Source organism: Ascaphus truei, chromosome 8 (assembly GCF_040206685.1).
Source record: "Ascaphus truei isolate aAscTru1 chromosome 8, aAscTru1.hap1, whole genome shotgun sequence".
In the NCBI taxonomy this organism is placed as follows: Eukaryota; Metazoa; Chordata; class Amphibia; order Anura; family Ascaphidae; genus Ascaphus; species Ascaphus truei.
The window spans coordinates 25,511,051-25,530,093 of NC_134490.1; the positions used below are offsets into that span (position 1 = coordinate 25,511,051).

Here is a 19,043-nt window from a genome sequence, read left to right on the forward strand (position 1 = left end):
GAGAGACATGGGGGGGATGCTGACTTGTGGGGGGGATGCTGACATGGGATGATGACTTGGGGGGGGGGGAGCTGCTGACATGGAATGGGCTGGGGGGACGTGGAGGGGTTATTGTGTGTTTGATGTGGAGGGGGGTATTGTGTTGGTGATGGGGAGAGATGGGGGTATGAGAGATAGATGGGGAGTAGCGTAAAGGTTGATAGTGAGGGTTTCTGTGGGAGATATGATGATGATGAGAGGTGCTGGAGGAGAGATGATGATGATGATGATGATGATGATTTAGCCCGTGCGGCCCAAATTTTTTTTTCCTTGGAGCAGTTCGGCCCTTCTCACTTTACGAGTTGGGCAGGCCTGCTCTACAGTGTCACTGATGTCCCAGATTGCCAGACAACAGGGGAAGTTGAATCCTAACTCAGAGCAGCTCCATTTCTACTTCAAGAATCAGGCCTATAGCACCTGCAGGATGACCTCAATAGTGGGTAACTGTATGACTGTCTATGTGCAGTGGCCTCTGTACCCATAGTAGAAGATGCTAAGTTTGCCAACATGATTGCTGTGCATAAACCCCAATGTGTTGCAAGATCCTCTGGCGCTAAAGGGAGTTAAGTTCTGCTGTATTCCTTTGTTTTGGTCACAATTTATTTTCTATGTTTGTTTGTTATGAAAAATTGTGCAAGTGAGCAGTGAATGGCATTTCTCGTCTGCTGAAATCTGCTGGGTGTAAGCATTTTAGTAGCATATTACCATATTCAAAGTTTAGAAGTGACTGGGCTCATTATGGAACTGTCACAAAGAACAGATGGTTTAAATAATGTGTCATGAATAAATATTGAAAAATGACTCACTGTAATAAATGCTCAGCTTTTGAAGACCATATTTCTGTTAATAAATAATGGCTTCAGATTGTTCGTAGAAGGGAATTTAGATAGATGTAGATACATTTTCAGAAGCCTGTTATTCTCTTTGTTAGCATTCTATAATATCAAGGGTACAACTACAACTCCCAGGCTCCCCGGCTTCTAAGGCCGCACTTATAGTCCGGGAGACGCGACATCACGTCAAAACAAATGTATTGAATCCGCCATGTGCGCTTATAGTAGGAACGGAGCGATGGCTTGGTTGCAATCGCTGAAAGTCAATAGTCAATTCAGTTTGATTTTTTCAGCGACCGCAGCGTGACGTCAGCGTCGCCGTAGCTAGGACTATAAGCGCGGCATAAGTACAGTAAATGAGGAAGTGCACAGTTTTCCAAGGACTCATATTAATGTCCTTGGCGGTTGTATCCTATTGATCTGTGTTTGGGATTCAGTGATTTAGAACAGGGGTGCGCAGACTGGTGGGGAGGGGGGCGAGATTTGTCTGTGGGGTCTCGGGCGATTGCAGAGGTCCCTCGCCCTTCCCCCAGGCATATAAATTGAATGCTGGGGGGGTCGCGTGAGGCCTCTGCAGCAATAAAACTTACCGCAATTCAGACGCTGAGACGTGTCTCCATGACCTGACGTCACGTGACTCTGGAGTGTCATTTGACGCAGCTGCCAGGTAGGAGGGGGGGTGGGCGCGAGCTCCGGAGAAGGCAGACGGGGGTGCAGCAGGAAAAGTTTGCCCTCCCCTGATTTGAGAAGATGGGATGTACTCCAATCTGGTGGTCATAATTTTAACACGTTCTTGTTAGAAACTGAACCTATGAACTTGTCTTTACAAATGTGGTGCCTTTTAAAGGGGCAGTCCTTCCTAGGACCAAAGTGATCTAATGGCAGTGACGGTTGTAATGGACCACATCTGGATGATGCCTTTTTACATAAATCTGATCTAAAGTAACTTTATAAACACAGTGAGCTGAGACTTAGGAGGGGTTTGATTTCCTCTGGCTGTTTTCCCCCCTCTGATGTCACTTTGCATAGGCAATCCCTCCTCCTTACTGCCTCCTCTCTCACTGTCCCCCCCCCCGCCCCTCCCCATTATGTTTATTGGCTCTCTGAGAGTGTGATAAAGGTAAAGAAATAAAGCAATTGATAGACACACTCTCCCATTCATTGGCAATTTAGTAATTCATTTGTGAAGGGGTTAATACATGGTGCATGGCAGTAGTTTGCTATGGGGCATAACACACAGCCTTACTGTTTGGTATTTGTTTATGGGGGATGTAGTGGTTAATGTGGTATTTATTCTGGAAATATAGTTTATGCCAACTAACAATTTAAGAAAACTGAATTCTGTAAACTTACATTGCATGTCTGATTTAGTAAAAAAAAAAAAAAAAAAAAAGCTGTAACTCTTTGCCCGATTATTAGATATTCGGGAAAACCTAATTAGACTGTAGTTTAGAAATGAATTGAGTTATTCTGTAGTGTTGGATATCAGATGTATCTGTGGGATTTTATAGATTGTATCTATCTTTTTTGTTTGTTACATTATAATACACTAAAAATGTAATTCAGTTGTTTAAAAAAAAATTGCTACAAGTATTTTCTCATACTACAGAACTGATATATATATCAAAAAAAAAACTATGTAGGATATTGCTTGGTCTGCAGCTTTAAGAGGTTTTTTTGTGTTGCAAAAAATGTTTTCTTAGCATTTTTCTTTAATTTTTAAGAAAAGTTCAAGTTTGTAAAAATAAATTAAAATAAAATATAGCTTAGTGTAGTTTAACTCTGTACTAATAACCATTAAACTTCACTAGCTTTATGTGAGAGCGATCTTGTTTGACATAGTCTTGTTTGTTCTTATTGTTTTCAGATCATTTAAAGTCCTGTCTATGGGTCCTCTTGAGACCAAAATAAACTGAGCCGTGAGATGTTTAATGGGTTAAGTTTTGCTGCGCTAAAATAGGTCTACAGTACTTGCCTAGTTTATTTCGGTGCATCAAAACTTAACCCATTAAATATCTGACGGCTCTGTTTTATTTTGGTCTCAAGGGGACCCATAGACCTAATTAACGCGGTTTAGCTCCGGAGACTTCCTGCTTCCCACCTATTAAAAATCCCCAACACATTCTGCTCCTTTTAAACCATTTTGAAGTAAGTCTTTGTATATTTGTGAATTTAGTTGCTTTACTTCGGTTATCCTTTTCCTTCTTGTTTAACTTGATCTTCTGTCAACCATAGTAGAAGAGATGGAAAAATTCCAGGCTCCTAAAATTCCCCCCTCAGGCACCTGTGCTATACGCAGTGATAACTGACCTGTCAATTATGGCTGCGACCAGCGACATCTGGATTCTGCAGCGACGGTGATTGGCAGCTCAAGTCACCACTGCACAACTCAGTGTGGATAGTGGAGAAGGGGGGAGAAGGGAATCGGAATGCAGGAGGCAGAGACTACGTGAGGGCTGGGGGCAGAGCTAATCGGTGCCCTCCCGTATACTCTGCCCTCTGCTCTTCATGCCAAGTGTGGCAGGGTGAGGGGAGTCAAGTCTGTGTGAGAGTGTCTGTGAGGGTGAGTGAATGTGTGTCTGTGTGTCACAGACGCAGTGACGCTGGTGGAAGGGGGGTTGCCGGAACGCCCGCGCCTAACAAAACGCTGTCTCCTAAAAATTGTCTGACTCCTCTAAGTATTTCATATTTTTGTCCACTCCTGATATAATTGGTCTTCTGTAGTGGCAGTGTTCATAAAGCCAATTATCTTATACTAGCATCGCCTCAGCTGATGTGCATGATTTCAGATGACCAGTTTGTGGTTTGTACCATTTAATAGGGATTAAGTGACGGTTTTAAATTAAACTTTTTTGAGTAATTTATAAGACTTCTTGGAGGGGGCAATGGGTTAAACCCAGCCTTATAATGGAAGGGAGGCTGCTGCTATTGGCGAAATTTCAGAGTGAACATTTGGGAAATTTCAAAATTGGACAATTTTCCAGGAACGTCCGTGCAAAGAGATCAAGTGCGACAGTAGGCAGAAGTTTGGCACTGAAGGATTTGTATGAATAGTGAATACTCTATAATTACTCGAGTGCCCTGATGACGTCTGTGGGGGCTGTTGTGATATCCGTTCTACATCGTTACTGGTCTGCTTGTTTCTAGGGGACATCACATTTAGTGGTCTTCAGCTGCAGTGAATGCAAAATGAAAAGAATAGGAGCGCTTCCTCTTATGTTCACATCATGGGGGGCACAGGTTGCGAGAATGTGATTGCAACACAGACTGACGTGCTAGAACCCCTCGTGCCACAGGCCATTGGGGACTGAGAGGGATATCAATGCTTATGTTGATTTGCATTAGTGTATCCACATTTAAATGAAATATCAATGAAGTGTTCCCTACATACTGCAATCGAGCTCAGTTATATCAATCCACTCTGCTGAATTGACTAAATAAAGAAATAGAACACCGCCCCAAGGAAGCTTGGGAGATGTGAATTTATTTTTACATTCAATTAGATCTCGTGTCTACGATTATTTTTACATTCTTCTCACTCGAGGGTTTCTGGATGCTGCCTGACGCTGGCCCGTTTTTTGTATTGCTCTTTTCATCCTGGACACATCTTGCATTGTAAAATCTTCCCGCAGTTTTCTCCCTTGGAGAAACTGAGAAGCTATTTTTTTGCAAGTCCTCTTTGCTTTTGATCTCCTACCAAATGTGTTTTTTTTTTTTTTTTTTTTTTTACTTGACCCCAACGGCTGCATCATCCTTCCCTCACTTATGTTGGGAGTCTACGACTAGCCTTTCATGAAACTGTGGACTACATATCCTTGATATTTTTTGCTATGTTTATATTTTTATCTATAAAACACATCTTTATCTAAAAACAGTTGTTAAAAAACACGATGCTGATGGTATTAAATTGTGCTGTTCAATTTATTGCATCTACTTTATATGTACTGTATGTGTATCTGTACAAAATAAACAGAGGACAGGTTATTACATTACAATAACGGCAATTAACATGCAGAAATAACTTGACGGCAGATAAGAACCACTTGGTCCACTTAGTCTGCTCATTCCCCTACTTGTAAAACCTCTGACCCAGTGTGACCTGTGACTTTCTTTCATATTATGGATAACATTGTCTATCCCAGTTGCACGGAACTCCAGTCCTCAAGATCCCCCAACAGGTCAGGTTTAAAGTATATCCCAGCTTCAGCACAGGTGGCTCAATCAGGATTGAGTCACCTGTGCTGAAGGTGGGATATCCTTAAAAACCTAACTGGTTTGGGGGATCTGGAGAACTGGAGTTGAGCACCCCTGGTCTATCTCACACAACAGAAGGGATTCCTTACCTCATAACGCCACACTCCCTTATATTGTAAGGTCTCTAAGCACTGATTCCTCCGGCATATTTAAAAATGGACATTTCTATAGCAACGCATTTTGAAAATACATGCTTAAATATTTTATTTATTTTCTTCCAAACTCATTTCACAGCAGAAATTATTGTAGTGAGATTTCTCTACCAGGTAATGTTATATTTATAACGCACTTACAGGCACTGGGAAACAAAAAAATAAAATGTAAAAAAACCCATTCTCGGTGCAGAATTGCAGCTCGATTTTGATGTGTTTGTTCTTGATGTTACTCCTTTCATGTGAAATACTTCTGAACACAGATACCAAGATAGATATAGTGTGTGTGTGTGTGTGTGTGTGTGTGTGTGTGTGTGTGTGTGTGTGTGTGTGTGTGTATTAGCTGATACTCCCTCCCTCATGTCCCCGTGGCTGGCTTCCCGGGCGGTAGGGGGGGTGTTCCTTCCCCTCCCCCCGTTCCCTGTCACTCCTTCCACCCCACTCCCCTGGTCCCCGGCGCTCCTTCCCCCCCGGTCCCCGGCGCTCCTTCCCCCCCCCGGTCCCCGGCGCTCCTTCCCCCCCCCCGGTCCCCGGCGCTCCTTCCCCCCCGGTCTCCGGCGCTCCTTCCCCCCCCCCGGTCCCCGGTGCTCCTCCCCCCCCCCCCCCCCGGTCCCCGGCGCTCCTTCCCCCCCCCCCCGGTCCCCGGCGCTCCTTCCCCCCCCCCCGGTCCCCGGCGCTCCTTCCCCCCCGGTCTCCGGCGCTCCTTCCCCCCCCCCCCGGTCCCCGGCGCTCCTTCCCCCCCCCCCGGTCCCCGGTGCTCCTTCCCCCCCCCCCGGTCCCCGGTGCTCCTTCCCCCCCCCCGGTCCCCGGCGCTCCTACCCCCCCCCCGGTCCCCGGCGCTCCTTCCGCCCCCCGCCCCCTGGTCCCCGGCGCTCCTTCCGCGCCCCCCCCCGGTCCCCGGCGCTCCTTCCGCGCCCCCCCCCCCCCGGTCCCCGGCGCTCCTTCCGCCCCCCCCTTCCGCCCGCCCCCCCCCCGCCCGCCCCCCCCCCCACCCCCGTGCTGGCTGGTTAAAGTGTGTGCAGTTAGAACCAGAAGCAGTTTGAACAAGGAAGCGGTTAAACAAGGTCTAGTTTATTGAAGTACAGTTTACTGTTAGTACTTCTAAACTTCATAGTTGCTAGAATGAGCAGGATTGAAAATGCCGCTCAATGCACATCTTGCCACATGTATGTGCACTTGGAGCAGCTGTTCCAAGGAGCATACCGCTGTGAGAGGTGTGAGCGGGTGGTCTCTTTAGAATCAGAGATTGCTGATCTGAAGAGGCAACTTGCAATATTGAGGGACATTGGCAATCTTGAAAGGGAATTAGAGCTCACTGAGCAGGCCCTTGCTTCAACTAGTGGTGCAGATGGTGGCGCTTTTAGTGAGGAGCAGGTAGGTAGCTTAGTTGCTGTTAGGGAGGAGCAGGTAGGTAGCTGGGTGACAGTTAGAAGGGGAAGCAGGGGCAATAGGGAGAGGCAGGTCGTTTCTGAGCTGACACATCCCAATAGATTTGCCATGTTGAGTGAAGATATTGGGAATGTTGGGGCAGAAATGGCAAGGCTGGGGGAGACTAATTCCTCTAGCAGCCAGGGGAATAGTTCCTCCAGCACAGTGGGGACTCAGGATGCTCAGATGCAAAGAAAGATTGTGGTGGTAGGGGACTCCATTATTAGGAAGGTAGATAGGGCAATCTGTTGCCGGGACCGCATGAACCGAACAGTTTGTTGTCTCCCAGGTGCTCGGGTTCGGCACGTTGCGGATCGGGTAGACAGATTGTTGGGGGGGGGGGGGGGGGGCTGGGATTGACCAAATAAAGAAAATGTTTGTAGGAATATTCTATAAACCACCAAATATCTGTGATATTGAGGAAGCTAAAATACATTTGCAAATGGGAAGGCATCAAAACTGGGTCATGTTTGCATAATGGGGGATTTTAATTATCCAGACATAGACTGGGGCAATGAGATTAGCGTTACAACAAAAGGAAACAGGTTTTTGGGGGTGCTTAAAGATAATTATATGACCCAAATTATTGAGGAACCAACCAGGAGAGGGGCAGTTCTGGATTTGGTCATATCAAACAATGTAGAAGTAATAACAAATATTCAAGTCCTGGAACATTTGGGTAACAGTGATCATAACATGGTCTCATTTGAAATAAATTATCAAAAAACAGATTACTTGGTTTCAACAAAGACTTTAAACTTCAGAAAGGCAGATTTTAATAAACTGACGTCTAATCTAGTAGTAATACATGGGATGATGTTTTTGCAGGGAAAATGTAGAAGATAAATGGGCAGTCTTTAAAACATTGTTAGAAAAGCACACTTATCAGTGTATACCCTTGGGTAATAAGTATAAAAGAAATAAGTCAAAACCAATGTGGCTAAATAAACAGGTAGGGGAGGAAATGGACAAGAAGAGGAAGGCGTTTAGATTCTTTAAGTCAGAAGGGACAGAGACATCGTATCAGAATTATAAGGAATGTAACAAAAATTGCAAAAGGGCAATTAAATTAGCAAAAATGGATAATGAAAAAAGGATTGCAATAGAAAGTAAGGTCAACCCTAAAAAGTTCTTTAAGTACCTTAATAACATAAAAATGAGAAAAGAAAATATAGGACCCTTTCAGTGTGAGATGGGTAGGCAGATTATTGGAGATAAGGAAAAAGCAGAGGTATTAAACAAATTCTTTACCTCTGTGTTTACCAGGGAAGAATCAAGTTCAATAGTAGCGCCACAGGAGGAAGCCACAACCTCCATATTAATGACCAATTGGTTAACTGAGGAAGAAGTTCATAAGCGACTTGAAAAAATTAAAATAAATAAGGCACCTGGCCCCGATGGCATACATCCGAGAGTTCTCAAGGAGTTAAGCTCAGTAATAGCAAAACCATTATATTTAATATTCAAGGACTCCATTTCCACAGGCTCAGTACCACAAGATTGGCGTAAAGCAGATGTGGTGCCTATATTTAAAAAGGGAGCTAGATCACACCCGGGGAATTACAGACCTGTAAGCCTGACTTCAATAGTAGGGAAACTACTTGAATGTTTAATACGGGATAATATTCAGGAATACCTAATGGAAAACAAAATTATTAGTAATAGTCAGCATTGATTTATGCAGGATAGATCTTGCCAAACTAACCTTATTTGTTTCTTTGAGGAGGTAAGTAGGAATTTAGACCAGGGTAATGCAGTTGATGTGGTCTACTTAGATTTTGCAAAGGCTTTTGATACGGTTTCACACAAGAGGTTGGTGTACAAAATAAAGAAAATTGGACTCAGTAATAATATATGCACCTGGATTGAAAACTGGTTAAAGGACAGACAACAGAGGGTTGTCATAAATGGAACTTTTTCAGGTTGGGCTAAAGTCGTGAGTGGAGTACCTCAAGGATCGGTACTGGGACCCCTGCTTTTTAACTTGTTTATTAATGACCTTGAGGTTGGGATCGAGAGCAAAGTCTCCATCTTTGCTGATGATACTAAATTGTGTAAGGTAATAGAATCAGAGCAGGATGTAATTTCTCTTCAGAAGGACTTGGAGAGACTGGAAACGTGGGCAGGTAAATGGCAAATGAGGTTTAATACAGATAAATGTAAGGTTATGCATTTGGGATGCAAGAATAAAAAGGCGACTTACAAATTAAATGGAGATATATTGGGGGAATCCTTGATGGAGAAGGATTTAGGAGTGCTTGTAGACAGCAGGCTTAGCAATAGTGCCCAATGTCATGCAGTAGCTGCAAAGGCAAACAAGATCTTATCTTGCATCAAACGGGCAATGGATGGAAGGGAAGTAAACATAATTATGCCCCTTTACAAAGCATTAGTAAGACCACACCTTGAATATGGAGTACAATTTTGGGCACCAATCCTAAGAAAAGACATTATGGAACTAGAGAGAGTGCAGAGAAGAGCCACCAAATTAATAAAGGGGATGGACATTCTAACTTATGAGGAGAGGCTAGCTAAATTAGATTTATTTACATTAGAAAAGAGGCGTCTAAGAGGGGATATGATAACTATATACAAATATATTCAGGGACAATACAAGGAGCTTTCAAAAGAACTATTCATCCCACGGGCAGTACAAAGGACTCAGGGCCATCCCTTAAGGTTGGAGGAAAGGAAATTTCACCAGCAACAAAGGAAAGGGTTCTTTACAGTAAGGGCAGTTAAAATGTGGAATTCATTGCCTATAGAGACTGTGTTGGCAGATACAATAGATTTGTTCAAAAAAAGGTTGGACATCTTTTTAGATGGGAAAGGTATACAGGGATATACCAAATAAGTATACATGGGAAGGATGTTGATCCAGGGAATAATCCGATTGCCAATTCTTGGAAGGAATTAATTTTTCCCCTAAATGGGTTTTTTTGTTTGCCTTCCTCTGGATCAATAAGTATAGATATAGGATAAAGTATCTGTTGTCTAAATATAGCATAGGTTGAACTTGATTGACGGAAGTCTTTTTTCAACCTCGTCTACTATGTAACTATGTATCTATTTGTAGCCTGTGGATAACTGTGATTGTTTGGATGGGCAGCTAATCAATTACCCATAAAATTACCTGCGCATTGAGTGAACAAGTGACATTTGTACAATAAATGATGGAAAATTGTGCACACAGAATAAACTTATAATACATACAAAACATAAATATTATTATATAAGAAATTCATATAAAAAATATTTATTACACACACACACATACAGTGCGTACATAGACATACATATACAGTATATAGTCGGAAGATGTGTGCTACATCTTGATAAAGTAACAATAAGGATCATAGAAAAATAATCTGGGCTCTCGATGTTAAGTATTTTCCTTTTGCAATTTTGTTCACACAAAATATCTGGTCTAGCGAGAGTGATGTGGCATAAAGTATATGCTGCTGAACTCGTGCGTGGCAATAAGTTTTGGCAAATTTAGAATACCTACCTGTAAGTGTGCATGTCCTCCACAGGTCACCTGCTTCCTGCCTTCATTCATTTATTCTTTTAGTTTTTTTTCCTTATCGCTTCTGTTCTTACTCTTTTATACATTTTTAGCTGTGATTACTTTGCTTGATGAAATTTGTCGTGTTCTCGTTTGAAGGTTGGACAATGCATTTCAAAATCTACTTTGAGTGCCAAAGCACTGTGTTGCTAGCCCTTCTGGCATTTAAAGGGTGGGGTAGATTTTGTATGCCATTCTGAACTTTTACTTTTCCGATTCTTTTAATTATCGCCTTTCTGCACATTTCAAGCAGCATGCATACTGGTAAAAAAAATTTTTTTTTTAAATGGGTTTTATTTAACGGCAATCCTTGCTGTTTGATTTATTTTTTATACGCAAGCACGCCCCTATAATTTTTTTTTTAAAACAAAGGGGTGCCTCAGAGCTGCACAGAGGCACTCAAAGCCAGGGGGGGCTCAACTCCCGTCTTCAAGCCCCACCTACAGGTCAGGTGTTAAGGATATCCCAGATTAAGCACAGGTGGCTCAATCAGTGGTTGAGCCACCTGTGCTGAAGCTGGGATATCTTTAAAACCTAACCCTTTGGGTGGGTCTTGAAGACTGGAGTTGAGCACCACTCCTCTTAGCTACGGGCACACTCCGGCTCCAGAAATATTTTATTTTGTAATTTATTTACAAAAATCCTTGTCCGGAAAACACAATATGGCCACTGGGGTCAACCTCACTCTGGCGGCCAATAGAAAGCCATAACATCATTGTAAGATGACATTGCCGTTTCTGATGTGGTGACCCCACAGCCATCTTTGTTTTTCCTTGCAAGTGCTGGCAAAAGTAAAAAAGGAAATATCTTGGCAGTCAGAAAGTTCGGGAGCTTTTAGTGCCGCTTTGAGAAGCTCATATAAGGTAACAAAAAAAATTACTTGATTTTGGCGTGGGGTCGTGTTGCGTTAAGGATTATCCTTCCTATTAACCTTTTTTACACTTTTGTAAGAATTAGAACGACAAGCTGCAATTCTCCTTATGTATATCTTTATTTATATAGCGCCATCCATGTACATAGCGCTTCACAGCAGTGACACACGGGACATAATAATATAACAGATAATGGGAATAAGAGCTTCAGACATAAAAGTAACTATAGGAATAAGAGTGTTTTGTCTTAACCCAGGCATCAATGATACAAAATGATAAAGAACCAGAGAACGTGGATTGTGAGCATTTTGGGGCAAGATGTCCTACTTATGTTTACTTTTATGTTTGAAGCACAAATTCCAATTATGTATTACATCTCATTTTATTACTATTACTTAACTGAAGAACTATGTACATGGCTGGGGCTATACAAATGAGATGCATGTATATAAGTTTATATGTATATACACTGTACATGCATACAATGGTTCACAGTGCATTGACACTAGTACTATCACATTAAAACCGCTATTCCCAACATGATCTCATAACATAACCTGATAGTTCAAGTTTTGGTCATCTGTTTATAACATTTTTATTTTAATAAAAATCTTAATTTTTTGGCGAGTTTTCACCTGTTTATTATTTAAATGTCAGCTGTTACCATGGCAACCTCTGTCTTAAATAAGTGTAAATTGCAGCGCTCATTTTAACCTCCCAGTAAGTCCATTTTTTTAGCCTTTGCCATCTCCAGAATTCAACTAGAGAATATTTTACTAGTGAGATTGCTGAGAAGAGCAGCAAAATTACTTTTCAGTGGAAAAAAGAAAGGAGACCTCTATTTAGCATTGTGAGAACAGCGAATTTGCTGCTTTAAATGACCACATAATATAGTACATAATATAGTACAGAGGAGTATAACGCACACTTCCAGTGTTAAATGGCCAAGTGCTTTCACTTTAATGTAGTATATTCTTCTAAATAGAGCTACACCTTCACCAGTTTAAAACAGCAGTCCTTTCCATAACTCCCAAATCCCTTCATTTTATACCGGTTGGTCCAGAGTCTCACATTGTAAGTAAGATTTCCTACTGCAGGAAATCCCCCCCTGTTTCTGGAGAAATGTTACCACTTTACTGCTTTGCCATGCATTGTAGGCCCCTCTGACAGCGAAGAGGTTAAGAGGGCATTGGTCAACTTCCTAACCAATCATTAGCAGAAACCATGTAAATCAAAGTTGCTGATCGGCTTGCTGGCAGCCATTTAAAAAAATTAATTAATTTTAAAATTCTGGGACATCAGAGGAGTCCAAGAGGTTTTTTTTTTTTTTGCGGCTGATCCTCAATTTAGTTTAGTTAAAAAAAAAAAAAAAAAAAAAAAAAAAAAAAATATATATATATATATATATATATATACATATATATACATCCTTTAGCTTCTTTGCATAGCCAGTTAATCAACCCCACACTGATGAGACCCATTAAGGTCGAAACAGCTGTCTGTGGGTGGGTTTTCTGGCTATGCACCTTAACCTTGGCTATGCTCAAAGCTGTGACCATGCAGCAAGCTTAAGCCTATAGGGAACCATGTTAAAAATAGTTTTTGAAGCAAAAAGTGGCACTGTGTGCTCATTTGCATGTCATTTCCCAGAATCACTTGCTGCAGTGGAAGTGCTGTATGCTGGGTGATAATCGGGAAAGGCGGGGTTGCAGACCTGCCTAAGACATGCAGATGAGCATACAGTTGTATTTACATTTTTATATATATATATATATATATATATATATAAAAATCTATTGCTGCTTGAACCCTTTGAGTGGCGGAGGGGCCAGATTGGCACTGCCCCTCTGACACTCCCGATGATGTGACCGCGTCTCTGATGTGATCCCCGTGCTGTCCACCATCACCCACAGGAGCAATCTCCCCTAAGAGAATGAGCCTCTGTGTGCCAGAACCCGTGATGTTAGTAGCTACAGTTAAAGAGGCATTCCCTCTTAGGACCAAAGAGTATTAATGGCAGTGACATGTTTAAAATGATACATCTGGGTGACTGATGCCTCTTCTAAAATCTGATACCGATAAGATTTTTTTTTCTTTTAATTATAAAATAGGGAGCTGAGACTTGGAAGGGGTCTTTTCTTCTGGTTGCTTCCTTTTTTTTTATGCACCGTAACAATTGATCCTCACAACATTTTCTTATAGCTGATGTCCTTTCAAATACACTGAACATACTTAAAACAACAATGTACAACCGCACTGTCCATAATATTCAAGGTAGAAACAATTTGGTTGGGACAGGCAAATGTAGCATTTGTTTTGAATGCTCCCTGAGCTTTAAGTGATGAATGTAACTTTTAGTTACAGCTACAGAAGACCCAATATTTGCAGTTGGGACAGAGTCGTGGTCAGTACTATGGAGGGTCCCTGCCAAACGTCAATCAGATTGGGAACAGTGCCATTGATCTGCCTTTTCAGGTGAGTATCTGCAACTGCGTGTGTGTTTTTGACTGGGGTTGGAAAAGAAGCTGGTTCTCATCTATCTTTGTTTCGTACCTAATAATACGAAAGGTTTAAAATAAAAGCGGGATAGATTAAAAAAAATTAAGTGTTCCAGCACTCCACATATGAAATTGTATATGTCTCAATCCCAACGGCATCAAACACCAAAATTGTTGCCGTGGTGCTACCAGGGACCATCAAAGTACATTAGAGCAAATTGTGACTTTAGCAAAAGGACACACAGCGATCCCATTAAACGGAGCACTCTGGGATGTTATGAAATGAATTTATTATGGACATAAACGAAAGGGGAAATTTAAAAGGGATAACAGACAAACACAACCTAACACATCAATCTAAACATAACAGTACATTGCCACAAAAAATATATGACAAAGGGAAGACACACACATATTTATTTATTTTGTGTATATGTATATATATATAATTACAGTTCCTGCAAAAGGTAAATAATGATGGCACTCAGACCTAGAATCCAAAAAGGTGTATTCAGGATATAGCATACTGACGCCCAATCCAACGTTTCGATCCCACCGTGGAACCTTTCTCAAGGGGGATGCAAAGACAAACGGACCAACAGTGACTTATAAACCTTCATCAATGTGTAAAAAACATCTGTACCTAATTCCGTGATGTAAAGAAGCCTGCGAAAATCACCTAGACCTGATCCGATGCGGCGCCGCCATCTTGTGGAAGGTCCGATCACTCTATTTGTTTACTGAATCTGTCAGTGTCAGCTGTATCTAGCTTGAGTAGAGCGTCAAAGACAAAATAATCGGCGTGGGTTAGATTTGTGCGTGTTGATTAGTGAAGAAAAGTAGGTTTGTTTAGCTTGCGAGAGGGCAGAGTTGAAACAGGATAACATAAATTTGTAGTGAAGGAAGTCTGCGAGAGTGTGAGATTTTCCTTCAGAGGAACAAGTGGAGGAATGCCAGGGTCTGGGGTTAGAAGGGTGAGGACAGCAGAGAGAAAGCGGGCATGTAGATCAAGGGAGGAGGATAAGGCAGAGTTATAGTTCCTGACCAGGTTGTCGGGGTCTGTAGCAGTGTTGAGGGAGGAGCATAAAGTGGACTCGATCGCTGATATATATATGTGTGTGTGTGTGTGTGTGTGTGTGTGTGTGTGTGTGTGTGTGTGTGTGTGTGTGTGTGTGTGTGTGTGTGTGTGTGTGTGTGTGTACACACACACACGTATACACATATACACTTCTCTGTGGTTTTTCTGTTTTTGCTGTTTTTCAGACACTGCATGACTTTATGAGGGTTGATTTTTATATTCTATCCATGCTTTATTTATGTTTCCTTTGTCTCATCACTCCTTATCCTCACATATGTTGTTTTTGGAGAAGCCCATAATACTTGTGGTGTCCTATTTCTGGCAATGAGCCCATTAATCTAATGTGCATGCGCGCCTTGGTTACCGGGACGGTCCAGCAGCGCAAGCTAGATACAGCTGACACTGACAGATTCAGTAAACAAATAGAGTGATCGGACCTTCCACAAGATGGCGGCGCCGCATCGGAGCAGGTCTAGGTGATTTTCGTTGGCATCTTTGCATCACGGAATTAGGTACAGATGTTTTTTACACATTGGTGAAGGTTTATAAGTCACTGTTGGTCCGTTTGTCTTTGCATCCCCCTTGAGAAAGGTTCCACGGTGGGATCGAAACGTTGGATTGGGCGTCTATATGCTATATCAAGAATACACCTTTTTTGATTCTAGGTCTGAGTGCTGTCTTTATTTACCTTTTGCAAGAACTGTAATACCTTTTACATTATTCTTATAGGACCAGCACAACTACTCTACAGTGTTATTTGGAGTGCCAGCCACACTGTGGGTGTGTATACACACAGTATCTATGTATGTATGTATGTACTGAGATAGCCGTGTTAGTGCAGAATAATGAGTTCTTCAGTATTAGGCTGTACCTGTTTTATTTGGACTAAATTTGTCATAAGACAAGTTTTTTCGAAAGCTCTCCTCACTTCCTCAGGTCAGCAATACTGGTTTACATAGGAATCTATGGCTAAAACAGAGGTTTGGAAAGCAGAAAAAACACAGAGATTTAGATAAGGTGGGGGTGACAAAGGGATGTTTGAAGAAATTTGAAGGGTAATAAAACAGTGTCCAGTAACAGGGTGGAGGGGGGCAGCAGTTGTGGATTAGCACAGTGGCAGAGAGGCAGGCAGTATAATAACAAACAATTATGATAGTGTGTGAGAAACCCCACATCCACATTAAGTCCTCTTGTTTTGGTGTCAAAGAGTCTTATCATTCTGAGTTCAAATGTTTTCCGTTCTTGGGTGCATTTAAACATTCCATTGAGGACTTTACACACACACAATAAATTTTTTTTATTAAAAATATATATTTTGGCCAAGGTCACAGTATGCTCTAATAATATATATATTTTTAAAAAAACTATAGGTTTCTTTTAATTACATGATTATTTTTTTATTGCAATATTTACATTCTACAAAGCTACAGTATGTTGAAGTAGACATGTCATTTTCAATTCTGTCCTGTGAAGGTGCAGGAATATGTAGGGATTTTTCACATGGAGTTTAAATGGGCCGGGCGGTAATGGAACCCACAAGTTTGTACATTGAAGACGAACAACAAAATCATGCCATCAAACCTCAGGGTCGTCCTTCAGACTGGTACGCTGTAAACGATTCTGTTTTTCTTGTACATGAGTATATCCAGCACTATACATAGGGGTTGCAGGCCCAATTAAGTCTGAGCCAAATGGGTTACAATCTAATTTTGATGCCTGAGGCACAGGTTGATAAAGTGACTTGGCCAAGGTCATAGAGAGAGCTGACACTGGGATTCCTACCGTGGTCACCGGCTTCAAAGCACTGTACTTGCAGCTGCCCTTTCAGGACATTGTGATTACATTTGTATATTAAAGATATGATAAAAAAAAATATTATACAAATAAAGCCATGGGGAAAAATTATTAGGTGGCTGTCTACCCTGAACATGTGAAATATTGATGAGCCTAATTCAAGGTAGCTGGTGGCAAGTGTGGATTTAGAGAACACTTGAAACTTAATTCCTTAATCTCTTTTGTCAATCTGTTTCTAAGGAAACAGATTGAGTTCAATCTATTCCATCACTCTTTGTACACTATATATATATTTGTATAGCACCAACCATGCATACTGAACTTTTTCAGAGAGGTCATTCGAATACAAGGTATTATAATACAGTACGGGAATGTACTGTAGCTTGGTATGTTCCCACTGATGAGAAGTGTACCCGACCCAGTATAATGCTGAGTTTCCATAAAGTTGAATTGCAACTACAGTACAGTACTAGTTTTTTTTTATCTCCCAAGCCAGACTGTCACAACTTTTGTATTTTATTTACAAACTTACAATTCATATTGTTTTTTTTTTTTTTTTTTTCCCCGAATAAAATTGAATTTGCTAGGCTCAACCCCTTTCCTATTTTTACAGCATAATCTGTACAATGACTGCTTAAATATTTCCAAAATAAATATAGTACAGCTTCAGGCGACAACTCCACTTCTCAAGGGCCACCAACAAGCCAGGTATTAGGGATATCCCAGCTTCAGCACAGTTTGCTCAGTCATTCTGAATGAGCCACTGATTGATCCACCTGTGCTGAAGCAGGGATAGCCTTAAAACCAGACCAGTTGGTGGACCTTGAGGACTAGAGTTGGCCACCCCTGAAGCACCACTACTATTTAGAATCCCCCCCGCCCCCCCAGCAGAAAAGAGGTGAAAGCAGCAGCCCAGGCTGATCACCATTTGTTGTGTGGTTTTTTGCATTTTATCTTTTTAATTTTCCAAAGCTGTTTTATTTTTTAAATCTGTTTATTCGTTCAGGAGATGGAAGCGTTTGAAATGTTAAGTGTTTATGAGGTTAAAATTGAGCTCTCCCCAGAACGTATTGCAGTCTAAAAGTTACCATGGCAACTTCAGAAGCTAGAAATTGAAGAAAGTCTAACGCACAAAACAATAGAGCAGGACACGCACCGAGGACAAACATGATGAGTTAAGCTCGTCTTGTGGGGTGATTGCTGCTTTTAAGTAGTTTCGACCACTGAAGTACATCAAATATAAATGTAAACTTTAAAATACAGAAACCCTTCCCCAAAAAGTATATTGAAAGAGTCTTTGACTGTATGCGGCTTCACCGCATATTGAAGAAGAGCCCAAGTGGTATGTTGGGATACTTAGGTGGAGATTCGTCAACCGCCGGTTCTTCTTGGCGCACCCGATTTGGCATCGACTCACATTCGGATCAGGTGCGTTAACCCATAGTGGCACTTGATAAATCTGCCACTTAGACCAGGGGGGTGCAAACTTTTTTCCCTGCGCCCCCCTGCCGGCGGTCACCTCACCCCTGCGCCCCCCCCTCACCCCCACTTACTTCGGCTCCGGCGTCAAGGCAACGTGACGTCCCATAGCGACGCGTGTGGAGCCAAGGTACGTAAAGGTTTACAGAGGCCCTGCAGCTCCCCAGGCACTTAATTTAAGTGCCTTCGGGAAGTGCGCGGGGCCTCTGTAAAACGCACGCCCTCCCCGCAGGCAGTCTCGCGCCCCCCAGTTTGCGCACCGCTGACTTAGACAATAGGGGAAGGTCTAAGTGTCGTGTTCTATAGTTCTTGGCTAGAATGGGTGAGTCTTCAGGTAAAGCTATTGAACTGCTATATTCACAAAGTGGGTTTTCAAATGAGACGGTAAAGGTTGGAAGGGAAGATCTGTAGTTACATAGTTACATAGTAGATGAGGTTGAAAAAAGACATAAATCCATCAAGTTCAACCTATGCAAATTACTAAAGACGTGGCGGAAGGGGCAGTGTGGGGGAGATTTTTCTTAACCCTTTTGCTTTCAGAGCAGCCAGCATTAGGTTTTAAAGCAGCGAAAGAGTGAAGCATGAGAGAGCAGTAAGAACAGTATGGGTAGGAAGGTGTCCTGGATAAATAAACACACTAGCCATTTGCATTTAGTGGGCCTTTTTATGATGTTACAAGCACCTTTTTATTCCTGTACAGTACTCATTGATTTTCTCAAAGTAAAAATAACATGTTCTAAAATAATCTCCTATCCTGCTTTTGATAGCTTTAATAATGGGATCAAAAACATTTTCCACTTCAGTTAAAAAAAAATATCATCCTTGTATGTTCAGGGCAGTATCTGTTATGTAAATGCACTTTCGGGTAATGGTTACATTCCAAATGCCTTAATTAAATAAACTAGTAAATATCCCGATACAGATGTAGCAAGACTTAATGTCTGCTGTTCTGCAGCCACTCAATCACTGCACCAAAGAATTAGTGCTGCGGGGGTCCAATGGATACGGGACAATTAGTCTTACTACATCTGTGTTTGTGTGTGTGTATAAC

General features: G+C 41.8%; 1 protein-coding gene across 12 annotated transcripts in view; it reads left to right on the top strand.

Annotated features, from left to right (window-relative positions):
* The window catches only part of CRTC1 (CREB regulated transcription coactivator 1), a 156,011-nt gene that overhangs the window by 79,171 nt on the left and 57,797 nt on the right, over positions 1 to 19,043 (top strand). For 11 of the 12 annotated variants that reach the window (XM_075610860.1, XM_075610862.1, XM_075610861.1 and 8 more), the window contains exon 2: positions 13,502 to 13,618. The exons of the other annotated variant lie outside the window; for it this stretch is intronic. In XM_075610860.1, the coding sequence (XP_075466975.1) occupies positions 13,502 to 13,618 (117 nt within the window). The remainder of the gene's footprint in view (positions 1 to 13,501; positions 13,619 to 19,043) is intronic. 12 annotated transcript variants of the gene reach the window in all.